Source organism: Rhinopithecus roxellana, chromosome 17 (assembly GCF_007565055.1).
Source record: "Rhinopithecus roxellana isolate Shanxi Qingling chromosome 17, ASM756505v1, whole genome shotgun sequence".
NCBI classification, from domain to species: domain Eukaryota; kingdom Metazoa; phylum Chordata; class Mammalia; order Primates; family Cercopithecidae; genus Rhinopithecus; species Rhinopithecus roxellana.
The window spans coordinates 81529273-81551629 of NC_044565.1; the positions used below are offsets into that span (position 1 = coordinate 81529273).

General features: G+C 39.2%; 1 protein-coding gene across 4 annotated transcripts in view; it reads right to left on the bottom strand.

Annotated features, from left to right (window-relative positions):
• The window catches only part of MAP4K3 (mitogen-activated protein kinase kinase kinase kinase 3), a 186869-nt gene that overhangs the window by 100287 nt on the left and 64225 nt on the right, over positions 1-22357 (bottom strand). For all 4 annotated transcript variants that reach the window (XM_030921605.1, XM_030921604.1, XM_010364146.2 and 1 more), the window contains exon 3: positions 5598-5688. Coding sequence is in view for 3 of the 4 variants with exons in the window: in XM_010364146.2 (XP_010362448.1) it covers positions 5598-5688 (91 nt within the window). In the remaining variant the exon portion in view is untranslated. The remainder of the gene's footprint in view (positions 1-5597; positions 5689-22357) is intronic.

A 22357-nucleotide genomic window follows, 5' to 3' on the forward strand; every position in this document is an offset into this window, starting at 1 on the left:
CACCATGCCCAGCTAATTTTTTTTTTTTTGGTAGAGATGAGAGTTTTGCCATGTTGGCCAGGCTAATCTCAAACTCCTGACCTCAGATGATCTACTTGCCTCAGCCTCCCAAATTGCTGGGATTACAGGCGTGAAACAACACACCCAGCCCAAAGGTTTAAAATATCTATTCTAGATAGTTTTTACTGTATGGATCAAATCTTCTACTGGCTTATTAAGAAGCATTTGTTGGACAGGTGCAGTGGTTCACACCTGTAATCCCAGAACTATGGGAGGCTGATACAGGCAGATCACAAGGTCAGGAGTTTGAGACCAGCCTGGCCAATATGGTGAAACCCCGTCTCTACTAAAAATACAAAAATTAGCTGGGCGTGGTGGCACGCGCCTGTAATCCCAGCTACTAGGGAGACTGAGGCAGAAGAATCTTCAGAACTCGGGAGGAGGAGGTAGCAGTGAGCCGAGATCATGCCACTGCACTGCAGCCTGGGTGACAGAGCCAGACTCTTGTCTCAAAAACAAATAAAGGAGCATTTATTGTTTTTCCCCCAAGCTTTTATTGGTTCAAGCTTGAGAGGAATGTCTGCATTTTCTTAACTTATTCTTAAATGATATACTGGGCTAAGGAATGCTTAGAAGGAATGTGAAATTCATTTAAACTCATCTTTAGTTTAAAAGAAGTAATAGGCCGGCGCGGTGGCTCACGCTTGTAATCCCAGCACTTTGGGAGGCCGAGGCGGGCGGATCACGAGGTCAGGAGATTGAGACCATCCTGTGAATGGTGAAACCCCATCTGTACTAAAAATACAAAATATTAGCTGGGCGTGGTGGCGGGCGCCTGTAGTCCCAGCTACTCAGGAGGCTTAGGCGGGAGAATGGCGTAAACCCTGGAGGCGGAGCTTGCAGTGAGCCGAGATCGTGCCACTGCACTCCAGCCTGGGCAACAGAGCAATACTTCATTTCAAAAAAATAAAAATAAAAAAAATTTAAAAAGTAATAGTTAAGCTCCAAAAGAATTGTGAAGAATAAGTCTATGATGATTTAATTCTGTTGTTTTATGTTTTAATATGTTCAGTAGAGATGGGAGTTTTGCCATGTTGGCCAGGCTAATCTCGAACTTCTGACCTCAGATAATAAATACACAAACATAAATATTCAGATACAAATACATACCAAACAAGGACTAAATTTTTTAAATGTTAAAGCTTTGTCTATCGAGTTTTTATTGGACAGTATACTAATGATATTGAACAGTGGAGTAGGAAAGGCCTTGTTAAGAATGCCAAGTATTCTGCTTTATAGGAGCTCAGTTTCAGTATTTCTTCAGAAGCAAGCACAGCTACCCTGATATAAGATGGGCTTCTGAAACTTACTTATATGCTAGTCATCTATCAAGATAATTCATAGGTTAAGTCTGATTCTCTGAGGGGGGAATTTATCAATGGTCAAACTACATTTGCTCAATTTCCTCGACTTTTTGTCTAAATTTGTTATCTAGGTTGTAATAGCAACAAATAGAAGGAAGAATGTTGCAATGAACAGTATATATTTTATGGGGTTTGTATCAAGTTCAAACAAGATCCTCCTTTGTAAAGTCATTCAGTAATGAGAATGAATTCAGGAAATCATGTTCCCTCTGAGACTACATCTCAGAAATGGTATGCCAAATCTCAAAATGGTATGCCAAAAAAGACATCAGACTAGCTAGCTGCAACGCCAGGTTTAAATCCCAGTGCCACTAATGAAAAGCTGAATAGTCTAAATAAGTCATTTATTCCCCATTCCATTTTCACATCTATAACCAAGAGTGGGCTGTATGACAACATCTCTTAGTCCCTTACAGATCTAACATCCTACAAGTCTAATCATTAGGATTCCCTACTCCAAACTTGGCTGAGACTGAACTTCAATTAGGGAATATGGGAAGAATCTCTACAGAAGAAAAGAGCAAGAGAGAGATAAAATTAATTGCTGTCTTACATTATACGACTATTTACCATCATATCACTTTGATCAGCTATACCCGTTATAGAATAAAAGAACATATTTAAATCAGTGTTTCTTGATATTAGATTATACAACACTAAAAGAACATAGTTTTACTGAAAAAAAAAATGATCCTACTTTTGTCTGTTTTACTTTGGTTTCTGGGTAATTTTGCTTTTTGTATTCTTTGTATTTGGAATAAAGCAAAATCATAAAATAAAAAACTTAGATGTTAAATTCTCTCAAGAATCTTATTTGTAAAATGGAAATAACATCTACCACAGTTATACTGCTATCCAGATTGCTGAAAGATCAAATGAGACACTAAAATAATGATACTTTTAGAAAGTTAAGTAGTAGTAGTTGTAGCAGCAGCAACAGCGATAGCGGCAAATACTTATTGGGCATTTATTATATTCTAAGCACTCTTCTTAGTATTTCACATGTAGTTATCTAGGAAGCACTCACAGCTATCCTGTCATGTAGATATTATTATCATCATCTCCATTTTATAGATGAGGAAACAGAGGCACAAACTGGTTAAATAATTGATTAATAAGTGATAGAACCAAGTTTCAGACCAGACAATCTGTTTCCAGAACTTAACCTCTTAACTACCAAAGACAGGATTCGTCTCTGGCAAAAAGATCATGCTCATTTTACCATACCAAGGGTGCCATATAAATAAGTGCGGTTATCCTGGAATAACAGGTTAGATTTTGGATGGTTCCATAATTCTGGAAGATTCAGATCACGTTTGAGAGATACTCTTAGATCAATGTCCCTGGTGGAAAAAAATGCTCATTTAAAGACCAGCTTGCCCTTGGGGGAAAAAAACCTTTGTAATACTTCTCCTAGCTGAGTCTAGTAGGTAGGTCATTTTCTTAGGACCAATAGCAGTAAAATAAAGTGTTTTGAAGTGGTGCTATTTAATTGTATTAGTTATTTGTATCATGAACTTCAATGGTTTTAAGAGAATATTTCTTTGAACTTACACAGTAACTGCCTGTGCTGAGTAGGCTTCCTAACATACAAACTGATGGAGAAACTATCTGTGTTAGGTTGCTGTTTGAATCACTCACCATATAAGTAGTTTTAAATTGGCTGCTAAAGAACTCATTCAAAATGTGTAACAGCCACTGACCTGGGCATAGTACCTATCCCTATGTGAAAAGGGTTAGTTAATTCCCAGAAGTCTCCATGAAACCCACACCTCGGCCGGGTGCCGTGGCTCACTCCTGTAATCCCAGCACTTTGGGAGGCCGAGGCGGGTGTATCACCTGCGGTCAGGAGTTCGAGACCAGCCTGACCAACACGGTGAAACCCTGTCTGTACTAAAAATAAAAAATTACCGAGGCAGGTGGATCATGAGGTCAGGAGATTGAGACCATCCTGGCTAACACGGTGAAACCCTGTCTCTACTAAAAATACAAAAAATTAGCTGGGCGAGGTGGCAGGTGCGTGTAGTCCCAGTTACTTGGGAGACTGAGGCAGGAGAATGGCGTGAACCTGGGAGGCGGAGCTTGCAGTGAGCTGATATCGCGCCACTGCACTCCAGTCTGGACAAAATCCGCCTCACCGGGCGGTGGGGAATCAGCCGGGTGGGGTGGCAGGCGCCTGTAGTCCCAGCTACTCAGGAGGCTGAGGCAGGTGAATGGCGTGAACCCTGGAGGCAGAGCTTGCAGTGAGCCTAGATCCCGCCACTGCACTCCAGCCTGGGATCCAGCCTGGGCGACAGAGAGAGACTCAGTCTCAAAAAAAAAAAAAAAAAAAAAAAAAAATCTAGCTGTGCGTGGTGGCATGCGCCTATCGTCCCAGCTACTCGGGAAGCTGAGGCAGGAGAATCTCTTGAACCCAGGAAGCGGAGGTTGCAGTGAGCCGATACTGCGCCACTGCACTCCAGTCTGGGGGGTTGCAGTGAGCTGAGATAGTGCCACTGCACTCCAACCTGGGCGAAAGAGTGAGACTCTGTCTCAAAAAAAAAAAAAAAAAAAAAAAACCCAAAAACAAACAAACAAACAAACAAAACCAACCCCCCCCCCACCTCCACCTTAAACAAGGTGGGGCAATCAAAGCTGTACAAGAGTGGTTACAACCATGAACAGCAGGTCCAGTTGGCTTTTCAAAAGCTGGAAAGATGACAGGGCAGAATACCTTAGTCTTTTCTATCTGTTGGGCCCAAAAGAGAAGAGAAAAAGTGTTTTGTACCTGGATCACATGAAAATGGGAACCTGCAATAAGTTACAGTATGTAGGATGCTGCTAAAGTATACTGAAGAAAAACTTAAGAGTTTTTTTAATACATAGGGAAGGCCAGGCAGGGTGGCTCACACCTGTAAGTTCAACACTTTGGGAGGCCGAGGCAGGTGGATCATTTGAGCCCAGGAATTTGAGACCAGCCTGGGCAACAGGCTTTTATAGAGATCCCCATCTCTATAGAAAAATACAAAAACAAGGCTGGGTGCAGTGGCTCACGCCTGTAATCCCGGCACTATGGGAGGCTGAGGCAGGCAGATCATGAGGTCAGGAGATCAAGACCATCGTGGCCAACATGATGAAACCCCGTCTCTACTAAAAGACAAAAAATTAGCTGGGCATGGTACCACATGCCTGTAGTCCCAGCTACTCAGGAGGCTGAGGCAGGGGAATCACTTGAACCCAGGAGGTGGAAGTTGCAGTGAGCTGAGATCACACCATTGCACTCCAGCCTAGCGACAGAGCAAGACTCCGTCTCAAAAAAAAAAAGCTGGGCGTGGTGGTATGTACCTGTGGTCCCAGCTATTCATGAAGCTGAGGTGGGAGGATCACCTGGTCACCTGAGCCTAGGGAGGTCAAGGCTGCAGTGAGCCATGATCACACCACAGCACTCCAGCCTGGGTGACAGAGTGAGAACCTGTCCCCTCCAGCCCTCCAAAAAAGAGAAAGGAAAAATAAAAAGTAAAATATTCTCTGTTCTTCCCTTGGAGGAAGCTTAAAAACAACTAGGTCACCAGTGATCAACTCACAGTTGCATACAGAAGTGAATGGAAACAAGATTTGACCCTAAGGTGATCATCTATGCAATATAACCTAGGAACCAAAACAAGAGGAAGGAAATTCACAGTCCTAAATTCACAGTCCTAAGTTCACTTTAGCACCTGGAAAAATAAGTTACTGAGATCATTAGAGTTCCTAGTTCTTTGGACAAAAGGAAGGAAAGGGATAAGGTAATATAGTACTCTTAGACCAGAAGCACACACACACACACACAAAGTTTCTGTTAAACACATAACTCGAAGAGATACTCCTGACTCTCCACTGACCTAAGTCTAGAAGAAAGGGGCAAGAGAATGGCATATTTAGATCACTAGTCCACCACTGGAAGACTAACCATAACGTTTTTACTTGCCAGCATCTTCACTAAAAGCACATCTAGAACTCCTATGTCATACGACTGTAATATTGGTTACAGAATTAACATAGGTCCTAAGTAAAAATTCCATTCGTATGAAAATATCCTATATTCAAAGCATGAAGAAAAACTACAAAATATGGTATTAAAACTAACTTTATTTTGTTTAATGTATTAGGTGATGAAATCATTATTGCTTTTCAAAAGGGAAACAAACAATATACCTGAGATAGCTTCCAAAGTAAGCAACAATATTTGGGTGTTTACAGTCTTTCATCATAATAATTTCTTGCTGCACAACTGCAAAGTCTTCTCCTAGAATAAAACATAAGCATGTTGAATATTTAGAGGTAAGTTTCAAAATGCTCATTTATTTCAAAACACAATAAAATAATTATACCTATTAATAAGTATAACATAATTAATGAGTTATAAATAAAACATAGCCATTAAGTTAATGGTATTACTTTTAATGACAATTTCAGTCCTGACTTGACAGAAAATATAGCACAGTTAGTAAAAACATGAACTCTGGTCCCAGACTTTCTGGATTAAAATCCTAACTCTGTTCCTCACTAAACTGTGCAAGCTTGGGTAAACTATTTGACTTCTCTGTGCCAATTCCATCCTCAGTAAAATAGTAATAGCGTATCTCATAGGGATGTTGTTGTAAGGGTTAAATGAACCAATACATGTAAAATGCTTAGAACAGTGCCTGGCACAGAGTGTGCTTTATACAAGTATTTGCTATGATTATTATTATTATTATGCCTTGGACATAATCATAGGTATAATCCATCAATAGGAAATGTAAATTACTTTTTCCTTTATTTCTAAATAACATTTAATACAATTTTAGCACAAAGAAGTAATTCTTTTTTAAGTTAGGGCAGGAACCCTTATACACCAAGTGTGTCAAATTTATCTCCAAAGGCTGTTTGTAGAGCTGAGAGGCCTACACTCGAGCAGTACTGGATTACCAGATGGCCCACATTCACAGGCTTATCCTGCATTTGGGTGCCTTGTTCCAACTGTGTTAGGATGCAGAATGGGATTGTATTTTAGCCTGGTCAGACTATTAGCAAATAATCTCTCTCCTACTGCCCCCTTGTCCAAACTCTCTAAAATAAGATCTGGCAATCCTATAGCAGTATCACATGCTGTGGCTCCTGAATGAACACTTGTCATGGAGAGATACAGAACTGCAGTGAATGCAAATGTGGTGAACCAGAGACTATGCAGAAAGAGAACAAGTGGAAGTGCTTACTCTGAAATAAAAGTAGCTTTGTATTACTAATTCAGCTTTTAAAGTATTATATACTATGAATAGCCTGATTAAATGTAAATTAGTAGCAAAGTAAAAAACAGAAGGCTTCCCCAATTACTGCTCAAATCATAAGTATGAGGTCATTGTGGTAAGCCCTGACATTTCTGGCCTTGGCATTTTGCTACTGCAAATGTAACTGAGACGTGAAACAGCCCAACCATGAACCATGTGAACCCAATATCAAAATCCACCTTACTGCCCCAGTTACAAGAGAAGAAATAATGGAGAGGACACACTTCTTATGTTGAGTTCTTAATTTCTGCATTGATGTGAGCACAAAATCACAGATCTCCAAAGATATAATTTTTAGGCTTTCAAAAATTTGGAAGATTATTGAACTATGATCTTCTTATCACTTTACTTCCCACCATTAAGGATTCCTGATTTTCTGTGTATTAGAAGAAATCAAAGTTAGAAATAACAAAGCCAAAATAAGACACACACCAATTTTTATAGGTATACTAGGTACTTTGTAAGTTCTGGACTTTTAGTTTCTCACTCAACCCAAAATTATACTTTTATTCAATCTAGTGAAAGAGTTGTATACAGTCAAAGTTGATCTAGTTAGAGTGAACCCAAGACTTTAGTTTGATGGTTGGGAGACAAAAGCTCTCTTTCTGGGGGTAGTCCTGAGAGTTATTAGTAGTCATGATATAACCTCAAAGGGAGTCAGCCTTAGGATAAAGTTAATATGTGGAAAGCACTGAGGAGAAACAGGTAAAAGGAAGCATATTGAGCTACTACAGCAAGCCTCACCTGCCTCTGTAATTTTCACATACACCTGTACATGACCAACAAACTCTGTGTATTGTTTAAGCCACTTCAGCTGGGGCTTCTGCTACAGGTAACTATAAGCATCATAACTTCTACAGTGATCTTTGTATACACTGATGTCTGCATGTCTATGTGTTCACTAGAATACAAAGTCCTCTAGGATAGGATTATGTCTTCATAATCTTTGTACCCCTAATACCTAAGATGTGATCAATAAAGAACTGTTGACTGAATGAATCTACAACACCACATAATTCCTTTCTATGATGACTGTAAATCCAGAATATCAGCTTTTGGTTTAATTTCATCCAATTGTTAGCATGTTTTATATAATTAATTGCCTATATATTATTCCTTTGATTTCTAATAAAACGTATTAGTGGCTTTAGGTTTTCAACTGCAGCTTTCCCATGAAATACTACTGATCCAAAGTGTATCATTTTGTACTATTAAGTCAACTTTATGTGATTGTGAGAACGGTCAAATTAAATTCTACATTTTTGTGGGAAAAAAATCCAAAGAAAAAGTTCACCTACTCAATTTTTAAAGGTAAATAAAAAATGTAGATTTGGGTAAGAAAAAAGTAGAGTTTAATACATTAATAATCCAAAGGATTTAAAGAACTTTGTTCAAGGCTCATGAGAAATACATTATAAAGATAGGCCTATCATGAGTAAAGAAGCAGGGGGTAACTGCCCCCATGATTCAATTACCTCTCACTGGGTCCCCCCACAACACATGGGGATTATGAGAACTATAATTCAAGATGAGATATGGGTAGGGACACAACCAAACTACATCATTCCACTTCTGGTCCCTCCCAAATCTCAGGTCCTCATATTTCAAATCACAATCGTGTCTTTCCAACAGTCCCCCAAAGTCTCAGTTCACTCTGGCATCAACCCAAAAGTCCAAGTCCAAAGTCTCGTCTGAGACAAGGCAAGTCCCTTCTACCTATGAGCCTGTAAAATCAAAAGCAAGTGAGTTACTTTCTAGATACAATGGGGGTACAGGCATTGGGTAAATACAGCTGTTCCAATGGGAGAAACGAAAAACAAAGGGGCTACAGGCCCCTCGCAAGTCTAAAATCCAATAGGGTAGTCATTAAACCTTAAAGTTCCAAAATGATCTCTTTTGACTCCATATCTCACACCCAGGTCATGCTGATAACAAGAGGTGGGCTCCCATGGCCTTGGGCAGCTCCACCCCTGTAGCTTTGCAGGGTACAGCTCCCCTCCTGGCTGCTTTCACAGGCTGGAATTGAGTGTATCTGCAGCTTTTTCAGGCGCACAGTGCAAGCTGTTGGTGGATCTACCATTCTGAGGCCCGGAGGACAGTGACCATCTTCTTACAGTTCCACTAGGCAGTACTGCAGTGGGAACTCTGTGTGGGGGCTCCAACCCCATGTTTCCCTTCTGCACTGCCCTAGCAGAACCGTGAGGGCTCCACCCTTGCCACAAACTTCTGTCTGGACATCCAGGCATTTCTATATATCCTCTGAAATCTAGCCAGAGGTTCTCAAACTTCAATTCTTGGTTTCTGTGCACCTGTGGGCTCAATACCATGTGGAAACTGCCAGGTTTGGAGCTTGCACCCTCCGAAGCAAGGGCCTGAGATGTACATTGGCCCCTTTTAGCCATGGCTGCAGTGGCTAGGATGCAGAGCACCAAGTCCGTAGGCTGTACACAGCAGGGGGAACCTTGGGCCTGGCCCACAACACCATTTTTTCCTCCTAAGCCTCTGGGCCTGTGATGGGAGGGGCAGCTGCAAAAGTCTCTGAAACGCCCTGGAGACATGTTCCCCTTGTCTTAGTGATTAACATTTGGTTCCTTGTTACTTACGTAAATTTCTGCAGTAGGTTTGAATTTCTCCTGAAGAAAAGGGGGTTTTCTTTTCTATCGCACTGTGGGGCTGCAAATTTTCCAAACTTTTATGCTCTGCTTCCTCTTGAATGCTTTGCTCCCTAGAAATTTCTTCCACCAGATACCCTAAATCATCTCTCTCAAGTTCAAAGTTCCACATATCCCTAGGGCAGGGGCAAAATGCTGCCACTCTCTTTGCTAAAGCCTAACGAGAGTCACCTCTGCTCTAGTACCCAACAGGTTCCTCATCTCCATCTGAGAGCACCTCAGTCTGGACTTTATTGTCCATATCACTATCAGCATTTTGGTCAAAGCCATTCAACATGTCTCTAGAAAGTTCCAAACATTCCCACGTCTTTCTGTCTTCTGAGCCCTACAGTCTCTGGGAATTTCCAAACTTTTCCACGTTTTCTTCTTCTGAGCCCTCCAAATGGTTCCAACCTCTGCCTGTTACCCAATTCCAAAGTTGCTTCCAGATTTTCACGTATCTTTACAGCAGCACTCCACTCCTGGTACCAATTTACTGTAACAGTCCATTCTCGTGCTGCTAATAAAGACACACCCAAGACTGGGTAATTTATAAAGGAAAAGGGTTTAATTGACTCAAAGTTTGGCATGGCTGGGGAGGGCTCAGTAAACTTACAATCATGGCAGAGGGGGAAGCAAACACATCCTTCTTCACATGATGGCAGGTGGGAGAAGTATGAGCAAAAGGGGGAAAAGCCACTTATTAAATCATCAGATCTTATGAGAACTAACTCACTATCACGAGAACAGCAGCAGGGGGTAACTGCCCCCGTGATGCAATTACCTCCCATGAAGTCCCTCCCATAACATGTGGGGATTATGGGAACGATTCAAGACGAGATTTGGGTAGGAACACAGCTAAACTATATCAACAATCAAAACAATAATAGCTTAAAGATTAACCCTGAATAGGTCCCTTATCTCTGTCACATTAAGTCCACACTTTGCTGCTGGCCCTGTCTACAGATTCCAGCACAGTGTCACTATTAAGGATATGCACTTTGAAATCAGAAAACCTAATTACGAAACTTGGTTTCACAATTTACTAGTTGTATCATCTCAGGCAAATTTGTCTGTCTCTGTCTCCTGTTTCTCCTCTGTTTCTTTCTTTCTCTCTTTTTCCTTCCCTCCCCTACACCCTTTTGTCTCTGTATTATAGTAATTATATCATGTTTCATGTAATAATGTGATTATATATTATATATATTATAGCAACTACCCATAGTCACAATTCTATGCCCCTTACTCTATTTTTCCCCATTTACCACACTTAACATATTATATGTTTACTTATAATATGTGTGTCTCCCTAGCACATTAGACTCTTTCAATATAAATGAATTAATGAATTATTCCAAAGGTAATAACCAACTGAAACCCATAAGAAAAAAATAAGGTGGTATAAACAATAGAAGTAGAAAATTTTCATTATTTGCTATATATGACTGTGCTCCTGGAAAACAAACACTTGAACAAAAGGCAGAAACAATTTTTTAAAATCCTTCAATAACATATTAGAATATGTCAAATTAAATTGTGTACCTAAGAATAAGCTCTAAAATCCATAGGCTCCATACAAAGTTTAAACTTGCTTTTAAAATCTTTAAAATGATAATTATTAAGTTATTTAAACATTATTTAAACTACATTTTATTTAAATACTAAACATTTGATTTATTATTAAATTATCATTTTAAATAGAATCTGCTCTGTTGTTAGTTTTCATGTTAAATAGCTGTTTGATAGTGCAAAGAATTATTTCATTATAATGACATTTGTCAAGACGCTTCTGGAAAACCATGTTAGCTTATCAGAGTCATGAAGACGTTAAACATGTAGAAGAGAGAAATAAAGATGATTAAAAGAAAATAAGAAAACAAAGTATTCTGAGAGATAAAAGACCTGAAAAGAGCAAAAGACACATCTCTTCTGAATAGAAGAACTTACTATGGTAAAGATGGCAAGTACCTTATGAATTAATAACTGTATTATTGCAATTCCAATCAAAATGCCAATTGAGTCCTGAAAAAATTATACTTAAATTCACCTGAAAAAATAAACATGAAGGAACAGTTTTCTAATAGATATTATTCTGAAATAAGTAGCTCTTATTTAGAATTGATACATCTGGAATAATTCTCATCTTTCTGATTCTTTATCCTGGATCATGTTAAATGTCCTACAGCCAGAAACAAGAAAAAGAAATAAAAGACGTCCAAATTTAAAAGGAAGAAGTAAAATTATATTTGCTGGAAGATGACATATAGAAAGCTCTAAGGATTCCACAAAAAAACTGTTAGAGCTAATAAACAAATTCAGCAAAGCTGCAGGATACAAAGTCAACTGCATTTATATATACTAACAGCAATCTGAAAAGGAAAATAATCCCAATTACAACAGCATCAAAAAGAATACCTAGTAATAAACTTAACCAAGGAGGAGGAAGACTTGTACTCTGAAAATTACAAAACGTTTAATTAGAAAAATAAATGGAAAGACATGCCATGTTTATCGACTTTTGAAAGAGCACTGTTAAAATGTTCATACTACCCAATGTGATCAACAAAATCAATGTAGTCTGGAAAACAAACAGCAACTTTTTTCTTTCAGAAATAGAAAACACAATCCTAAAATTTAGATAGAACCACAAAGAACCCCAAATAGCCAAAACAATCTTGAGAAAAAAGAATAAAGGCTGGAGGTCTCATACTTCCTGGTTTCAAAACATTACAAAGCTACGGTAATCAAACAATGTGGCACTGGCATAAAGACAGACATATAGACCAATGGAATAGAGAAAAGAAAACCCAAAATAAACACATGCATATAAGGTCAAATCCTCTTTTACAAGGATGCCAAGACTATGCAATGGGGTAAAACAGTATTCACCAAAAGGTGCTGGGAAAAAGTTGATGGCCGTATGCAAAAGAATGACATTGGATGTTATCCTACATACACAAAAAATTCAGCTTTAATTAATTAAATACTTGAATATTAATTAAATACTTATATGCAAGGCCTGAAACTATAACTCTTAAAGAAAAACACAGGGCAAAGCATTCATAATATTGGTCTTGGCAATTATTACTTGGATATGACATTAAAAGCACAGGCAACAAAAGCAAAAACAGACAACTGAAATTCCATCACTAAAAAGCTTCTGCACAGCACAAGAAACAGAATGAAAAGACAACCTATGGAATCTAAGAAAATATTTGCAAACCATATACGTGGTGAGGGGTTATTAGATACTCCTACAAGGCAAGAGCAAAACAAAACCTACCAAATAATTGGATTAAAAAATGAGTGAAGGGCCGGGTGCAGTGGCTCATGCCTGTAATCCCAGCACTTCTGGAGGCCGAGGTAGGCGGATCACCTACCTCGTTCGAGAGCAGCCTTCCCAACATGGCAAAACCCAGACTTTATTAAAAATACAAAAAATTAGCTGGGTGTAGTGGAGGCATCTGTAATCCCAGGTACTCAGGAGACTGAGGTGGAAGAATTGCTTGAACCCAGGAGGTGGAGGTTGCAGTGAGCCAAGACTGTGCCACTGTACTCTAGCTTGGGCAATAGAGTGAGAGTCTATCTTTTAAAAAAAAAAAAAAAAAAAAAAAGCAATGGGAGATGGATACATGAATTAGCTTTATTTGATCTGAATTTCACAACATACATATGCATCAGAATACCATGTTGTAAGCTGTAAACAAACAGTATACAATTTTTGTCATTTATACAGTAATCATACCGGGGATTTTTTTTTTTTAAGAGCAAAGGATTGAACAGAAATTTCTCAAAAAAAAGATATACACATGGCCAACAGATCTATATCAAAAGATGTCCAACATCACTGTCTTCAGGGAAATGCAAATCAAAACCATGATGTCACCTCTCACCTGTTCAGAAGGCCATTATAAAAAACAAAACACAACAAAACAAAACGAGAAAATAGCAAGTGTTGGCCCAGTATGAATACCCCCGTCCACTGTTGATGGGAATGTAAAATGGTATAGCCACTATGGAAAACAGTATAGAAGTTCCTCTAAATATTAAAAATAGAAATGCAATATGATCCAGCAATCTTACTTGTGGGTATACACCCAAAAGAACTGAAATTAGAATCTCAAAGAGACATTTGCACTCCAGAAAGCAGAATGGTCATGGCCAGAGGCTGGGGGAAGGAAGAATTAGGAGTTGCTGTTCAGCGCGTAAAGAATTTCAGTCATGCAAGATGAAAAAATTCTAGAATATAATCTATAACATAATGGTTATAGTTAACAATACTGTACTAAATATTTAAATTTGTTAACAGGATAGATATCATGTGATGTGTTTTTACCACCATTGATAAAAAGAGACAAACTCTAAAATATTTGAAGAGATTTATTTTGAGCCAAATATGAATGACCAGTGGTCTGTAATACAGCTCCAAGAGATCCTGAGAACATGTGCCCAAAGTGGTTGGTTTTATACATTTTAGGGAGACATAAGACATCAATCAAAACACGTACGGTGGGCCGGGTGCAGTGGCTTAGTCCTGTAATCCCAGCACTTTGGGAGTCCAAGGTGGGTGGATTACCTGAGGCCAGGAGTTTGAGACCAGCCTGGCCAAAATGGTGAAACCCCATCTCTACTAAAAATACAAAAATTAGCCAGGTGTGATGGCACATGCCTGTAATCCCAGCCGTGTGGGAGGCTGAGGCAGGAGAATGGCGTGAACCCAGGAGGTGGAGCTAGCAGTGAGCCAAGACTGGCGCCCCTGCACTCCAGCCTAGGTGACAGAGCGAGACTCCGTCTCAAAAAAAAAAATAAAAAATAAAAAATAAAAATAAAATTAATGGGTAGTGAAGACCAAGGTTTTATCATGCAGATGAAGCCTCCAGGTAGCAGACTTCAGAGATTTTGTCAGACCTATAAAGTACCAGACTCTGTTAATTCTCTCCTAGATCAGGAAAAAGACCTAGAAAGGAAAATGAATTCTCTATGGAATACAGATTTCAACCACAAGAGACAGCTTTGCAGGACCATTTCAAAATATATCAAAGAAATATACTTGGGATAAAATACTTCAATTTCTTGCAGGGCCTGCTATCTGTCATGTGATGCTATACTAGAGTCAGGATGGAATTTGGTGTCTTATTGCTACAAAAAGTCTGTTCACTAGTCTTAAGATTCTCTGTTTAAATGTTAATGTTGGTCAGCTGAGCCTGAATTCCAAAGGGAGGAGGGTATAATGAGGATGTGGAGTCTCATTATGATGATAACATCATGGCCTGAACTAGTTTTTCAGGTTAACTTTGGAATGCACTTGGCTGAGGAGAGCTGGGGAGCTTAGAATTTTATTTTTGGGTTACACCATAGTAATTTTTAAAATGTCCTATAGCCCAGAGAAAAATTTAAACTTAGACTATGAAAAATAAATAAGGTTTCTCATGCCATTGTTATGGGTATTTCATTCTCAAATCTTCCATTTCCATTCTATTTCAAACACAGAGAAGCGCGAACATACATGTATGTTCCATGTAAAAGTGTTTTAAAGTCAAGTTCAAATTAACTTTTAATTTCATGTGCGGTGTCATTCAAAATACATAATTTCTAAACTCCATTTCCTATGGTAGAAACAATAAATGAAATTAACGGTACTTGAGTCGTTCATGAAAGGAGTCAAACTCTGTAAAATATTTGAAGAGATTTATTCTGAGCCAAATATGAGTGATCAATGGCCCATAACAGAGCCCTCAGGAGACCTGAGAACATATGCCCAAGGTGGTTGGGGTACAGCCTAGTTTTATACATTTTAGGGAGTGCTGAGGCATCAATCAAATACATTTAAGACTTAACATTGGTTCGATCTAGAAGGGTGGGACAGCTCAAAGCAGGGTGGTGGGGTGGGGGTTGAGGTAGTGGCTTCCAGGTCAGAGGTAGATTTCTAAAATGTTCCGATTGGCAATTGGCTTAAACAGTTATCATCGATAGAAAGGAATGTCTAGGTTGTGATAAGGGGTTGCAGAGACCACGGTTTTATCACCCAGATGAAACCTCCAGGTAGTAGGCTTCAGAGAGAATAGACTGTAAATGTTTCTCATCAGACGTAAGATCTGCATTAATGTTAATACCAGTCAGCTTTCCCTGAATTCCAAAAGGGAAGAGGGTGTAATGAGGCATGTTCAACCTCCACTTCCATCGTCGCCTGAGTTTTTCAGGGTAACTTCGGAATGCCTTTGGTCCAGCGGAGGGGTTCATTCAGATGGTTGGGAGACCTTGGAACTTTATTTTTTGATTTACACAGAAATCTATGGCTAACATTCCAGCTTCTCTTAAGTTGTCAATTATTGTCTCAAACTACTGGAGTACCAGGAAATACTCTGAAATACTACATTAAACTATCAGGGTATCTTGAAACCCAATGGCTAACCTTTCAAAAGATAAGAAATTGGCTTAAATAATAACAATATAAAATTAGAAAAAACTTCTAAAACCACAAAAGCAGCACCCAACTTTGAATTTTTTGAAGAAATATTAAAGCCCTGATCAATAACAGAAATACAAAGGAAGTATCTAATAATTCTATTGATTCCTAGTTATTTCAAAACAAATGAAAAAATGATTGTAAGAGCAATATTCGTATTTTTTTCAGAAATGAGAATGAAGAAAACCACCCTTCAAATACTTCACCTGACAAAAATAACTTAGAGCCTATTTATTTGTTTGGCTGTATTTTACTAAGTGTTCTTGATTAATGCTTAAGTATCACTTATATTTACATACATTGTTACCGAATGGACACTTCGGTTCACAAAGTCAAGAAGAAATTTCCCTTGCTCAAACTATCTAAACAAAAAAAGAAGCCAGGCACAGTGGCTCACACCTGTACTCCCAGCATGTTAGGAGGCTGAGGCAGGTGGTTTGCTTCAGCCCAGGAGTTTCAGACTAGCCTGGGCAACATGGTGAAACCTCATCTGTAGAAAAAAATTAAATAAGCCAAATAAGCTGGGTATGGTGGTGTGAGCCTGTAGTCCCAGCTACTTGGGAGGCTTAAATGGGAGGACTGACTGAGCCCGGGCGGTTGAGGCTGCAGTAAGCTGTGGCTGTGCCACTGCACTCCAGCCTGGGTGATAGAGAGAGACTCTATCTAAAAAAAAACAAAAAAACAAAAAAACAAAAAAAAAAGGAAAAGGGGAAAAAAGAAAGAAAGAAAGAAAGAAGGAAGAAGGAAAAGGAAGGAAGAAGGAAGAGAAGGAAGGAAGGAAGGAAGGAAGAAGGAAGGAAGGAAGGAAGGAAGGAGGAGGAAGGAAGGAAGGAAGAAGGAAGGAAGGAGGAGGAAGGAAGGAAGGAGGAGGAAGGAAGGAAGGAAGGAAGGAAGGAAGGAAGGAAGGAAGGAAGGAAGGAAGGAAGGAAGAAGGAAGGAAGGAAGGAGGAAGGAAGAAGGAAGGAAGGAAGGGGAAGGAAGGAAGGAAGGAAGGAAGGAAGGAAGGAAAGGGAAGGAGGGAAGGAAGGAGAAGGAAGGAAGGAAGGAAGGAAGGAAGGGAAGGGGAAGGAGGAAGGAAGGAAGGAAGGAAGGAAGGAAGGAAGGGGAAGGAAGAAGGAAGGAAGGAAGGAAGGAAGGAAGGAAGGAAGGAAGGAAGGAAAAGGAAGGAAGGGGAAGGAAGGAAGGAAGGAAGGAGGAAGGAAGGAAGGAAGGAAGGAAGGAAGGAAGGAAGGAGGAAGGAAGGAAGGAAGGAAAGGAAGGAAGGAAGGAAGGAGGAAGGAAGGAAGGAAGGAAGGAAGGAAGGAAGGAGGAAGGAAGGAAGGAAGGAAGGAAGGAAGGAAGGAAGGAAGGAAGGAAGGAAGGAAGGAAGGAAGGAAGGAAGGAAGGAAGGAAAGGAAGGAAACCATGGCCCTGGCTCCCTAAAAAAAAAGTCCTACTCTAGAACTGGGCATGGTGTTGGAAGCCTGTAGCCCCAGATATTTGGGAGACTGAGGTGAGAGTTTGATCCAACTTGGGCAACATAGTGAGACCTCATCTTTAAGACAAAAAGAAAAAAGTTCTACTCTAACGCTGTGTTTCCCAACTCTGTTTTCCTAATGCCTCTCCCCCATGAAATTTTAATACCACAGATATTCTGCATGTTTATGTATTATGCATATATACATATATATATATATATATATATCTGTGCTTTACACATAAAACAAATTAAGATTTTTTTCATCCCAAAGAACCAGTTCCACTCCTTTCTTATTTTAAAGGAATATTTGAGAAAACATTCTCTAGTGCAAACGGATTGTGTCCAGGTAGTCAGGGAAGGAGGGCTTAACTTGAGCTTCCTGACCTATAAACCTGGTGGGTCTCCTTTTCTTACCTGATCCAGCTCTTTTGAGAGCCAGGTTTACCCAAGTGGTTCTGATGGAAGGCCCAAAATAAGGAAGATACGTATAACTCAGGAGTGAATTTCTAGTGAAAATCCTCTGGAGTATATCCCTCCCACCTACTAAAAATGATGGCAGCATCCCTACAGTTTCTATATGTAAAGTAAGTATTATAGGAGACTCAAAAAATGTTTTTGGAGTAAGGACAGAAAAGGGAAAAATAGAGCATGATGTAGATTTTAAGGGAAGTGAAGAACACAATGGGCAAAAATTTTTCTGCTTTTATCATGCCCACCAACAAGAACAGTGACATACTGTTCAAAACAGTTTTAGCCATGCACAGTGGTTTATGTTTGTAATCCCAGAACATTGGGAGGGCGAGGCAGGACAATCACTTGAGGCCAGGAGTTCGAGACCAGCCTGGGCAACACAGTGAGACCCAGTCTCTACAAAAAAAAACTTAAAAATTAGCCTGGTGTGGTGGTGCACACCTGCTAATCCCAGCTAGTAGTAAGGCTAAGTCAGGAGAATTGCTTGAGCCCAGGAGTTGGGGCTGCAGTGAGCTATGATCACATCACTATACTCCAGCCTGGGTGACAGGGTGAGATCCTGTCTCTAAAAGAAAAGAAAAAAAAATCCCCCAAAAGAAAAAAAGTTAAATAAAATAGTTCTAATTTTGGACGTTTTTCATCTCCCAACTTTCTGTTCTCTCACCAGACCTGATTTAAAGATAATGTTTTAGCAGCTCCTGATCTGTTCTTGAGGTTACATAGGCATAAACCATAGCTGTATAAAACTCATGAAAATGAGTTCCTCACTTTGGGAGGCCGAGACGGGAGGATCACGAGGTCAGGAGATCGAGACCATCCTGGCTAACATGGTGAAACCCCGTCTCTACTAAAAATACAAAAAACTAGCCGGGCGAGGTGGCGGGCGCCTGCAGTCCCAGCTACTCAGGAGGCTGAGGCAGGAGAATGGCGTGAACCCGGGAGGCGGAGCTTGCAGTGAGCCGAGATTGCGCCACTGCACTCCAGTCTGGGCGACAGAGCGAGACTCCACCTCAAAAAAAAAAAAAAAAAAGAAAGAAAGAAAGAAAATGAGTTCCTAAAATCAAAACAATACAACAAAACTATTCTTCCCATAAACTCAATTTTGACATATATTGTACCTTTCCCTTATTCCTTATAATTTATCAATCATGTTTAAAGTCTTATTCACCCTAAAATCTCATGCAGTCACCCCTTCCTTCCCTCTGCCTGTAACTCAAGTATGGCTGTCACAACAGTAATATGTCTTCTTATCAGCAGGGTCTCTCTCCCATCTGCCTGTGTACACTGAATCTTCTTACAGTTACACTCTGACCATGTTACTAACCTGTAAAAACAAACAAAATCCCACTGTCTACAGGGTAAAATCTAAACCTTTGAGCTAGTTTTATTTTTATTTTTATTTTTTTTTTGAGATGGAGTTTTGCTCTGTCACCCAGGCTAGAGAACAGTGGCGTGATCTTGGCTCACTGCAACCTCCGTCTCCCGGGTTCGAGCGATTCTCCTGCCTCAGTCTCTCAAGTAGCTGGGAACACAGGTGCGTGCTACCAAGCCAGGCTGGTCTTGAACTCCTGACCTCAGCTGATCTGCCCACCTCAGCCTCCCAAAGTGCTGGGATTACAGGTGTGAGCCACTGCACCTGGCTGCTTTGGGCTAGTATTTAAGGCTCTCCATAAACTCATCATCAGTTTTCCACTTCTTATATCCCACCATGCCCACAGAGAGCATACTGCTCTAGACAAATGAAACTACGACTTCCCAAACAGGCCTAGTACTTCCATACTACCTTTGCTTTTATCGATCCTCATGTGGAATACCCTCCATTCTCTTATTCTACTAGCAAAATCCTAGCCAGTCTTGAAGGCTCATCTGAAGTTTTACTTCCTTAACCACCCCAAGGGAAATGGAACTCACAGCCTCTGTGGAACCCACCAAGTATTTAGGATATATCAGCCACTCTGCACTATGTGTGTCCTTTCACCTAGCATCCTACCTAGATATTCCCAGCCCAGAATATTTCAGAGTAAACAGTCAAAGGCAGATCTTCAGTGACCCAGGAATTAAGTCTTTCTCGTCACAGCCATCACCGTTCCTTACTGCCAACACCACCACCTACATATGCACACACACTCTGCTCAATGGGTGATTCTCTGTAGTTAGGCTGTGACTTACATAAACACTCCAGTTTTCATATTGGATAACAAGTTCCTTGAAGGAAGGAACTATATCTCTGTATCTTCCTTCTAACTAAATTAAGTGCTAAATAAACATCCTTGAAGCCAAATCACTGGTCATATACAGAGGACTGAGAATAAGAAATACATTGCAGCTAAACAAAACAAAAAATCCTTTATCCGTTGCTTTTTTATTTTGGAGCATTATTACCATTCAATGTGTAAATATCCAATCTGTCCAGTACAGTCAGCCTCAAGTCATAGGATGATTCCAATATATTTAAGAGTGGCTAAGCAATCCATGATTAATCTTTGAAGAATAATTATCACAAATGATGTAACAACTATTCATGATGGCAATAAACACAAGGCAGCACTGAAAAAGCACACAGTGGCAAGGGATCCACAAAAGCACTCAAGGGAGATGGGAAAAGGCACCAGATAAATCATATCCCCAATGTTTTGTCACTCTATGATGAAAGATAAGGAGGCAGAAAGCACCTCTACTACCTCTCAGGAAAGAAAAAAAGTAATGTCAAAGGCTGGCAGGAGAGAATATTCTATAACATTTAACTTTGGAGGTCCATGAAAAAATCGTAGAATAAGGTCTTATTGTTACTTTTTCACACTTTTAAAATTTGGCTTTACAATTTAATGCATGTTGCTCTCACTGAAACAAAGCATAATACCTTATTTTCTCACTACAAGTTTCTCTGTTTATCAATCTCAGTAGTTTTCATTGTGTTGGAAAAGGAATGAGTTTCCCCATTTAGAAGAGTTTTTCCTATGAGTTTCTACCTAATGAATCACTGTTATCTATCTGCATCTGTATCATATTAACTAGTACTGCAAACAATACCACAAATGAGTACAAGCAACTTTTAAATTCTGACTTTAAATCCCAAAAAGAGATTCCAGATCTATAACTTATTTATATAATAAGTTATCAGAACTTGAAAATAAAGAACTTATCAGAACTTGAAAATAAAGCTCCAAAGTGTGTGTGTGTGTATATATATGTTCTATTCTACTAGCAAGCTCTGCTATAGCTCTCATCTTGATCCATTTTTAATTATTTTTATCCAAATAAGTCTCAAGAATTGGCAGTGTTCCAGCTGGATCAGCCACAGACTGTAGGAACAAACCTGTCATCTGACAAATTCAGGTTTACTGACCCACTGCAATGAGGAAAACCACACGCCAGATAAATCTTAGGGCATCTCACCCAAGCAAAATGTAGAGTTTTTGTAATACTTTAAATAAAATGGAATTGAGATGAAATTTAAATGAAGTGGTGTTTTGACAGGCTTAGAGCAAAGGAGAGCTGTATGTAAAGGGGCTGCCTTCAGAATTGGATTACAAAGTGAACCCAGGGTTCTTTTTCCTTATTAGTAACAAAGTTATGATGGATGTGAACACTGTGTCTCTTACCTGAAGCTCTGCCATCTGGGGTGTAAATCAAGACTCGTTCTCTATGTCAAAGTGACTTACATTCTCCAGGAAAGAGTGGAATGTTTAACTCTTGCTGCTACAGGTTGAATTTCTCTAGTTCAAAAATCTGATATACACAGTGCTCCAAAATCCAAAACTTTTTGAGCACTGATGCGACGCAAATGAACTAAATTCTGCAATCAAAAAACAGAGTGGCTGAAAGCATAAGAAAATAAGGCCCAATGATCTGTTGCCTACAAGAAACACACTTCACCTATGACGATACACAGACTAAAATAATGGGATGGAAAGAGATACTCCATGCCAATGAAAACAAGAAAAGAACAGGAGTAGCTATATTTATAGCAGAAAAAAAGATTTCAAAACAAAACCTGTAAGAAGATCTAAGAAGGTCACTCTCTCTCTATATATATATCCTCTCTCTCTCTCTCTACATATATATATATATTTATATGTATACACACACATCTATCTGTCTATATAGAGATTTGCTTGCTGAATTAACCCCTTTTATACATATAATATATATTACATATATTTATATATTAAATTTTTGTAGAGCATTCAGACAAGAGCAAGAAATAAACGAGCATCCAAATTGGAAAGAAAGCAGTCAAATTATCCTTGTTTGCAGACTATATGATCTTACATTTGGAAAAATCTCAAGACTCCACCAAAAAACTATTAAACTGACAAATTCAGTAAAGCTGCAGGATACAAAATAAATATACAAAAAAAAGTATCATTTTCGAATAACAAAAGTGAACAATCTGAAAAAGAAATCAAAAAAGAAATTCCATTTACAATAGCTACAAATAAAATAAAATACCTAGGAATTAACCAAAGAAAGGAAAGATCTCTATAATGAAAACATAAAACACTGACGTAAGAAATTGAAGAAGTCACACACAAAAAATGGAAAGATATTCCATGTTCATGGACTGGAAGATTCAATATTGTTAAAATGTCCATACT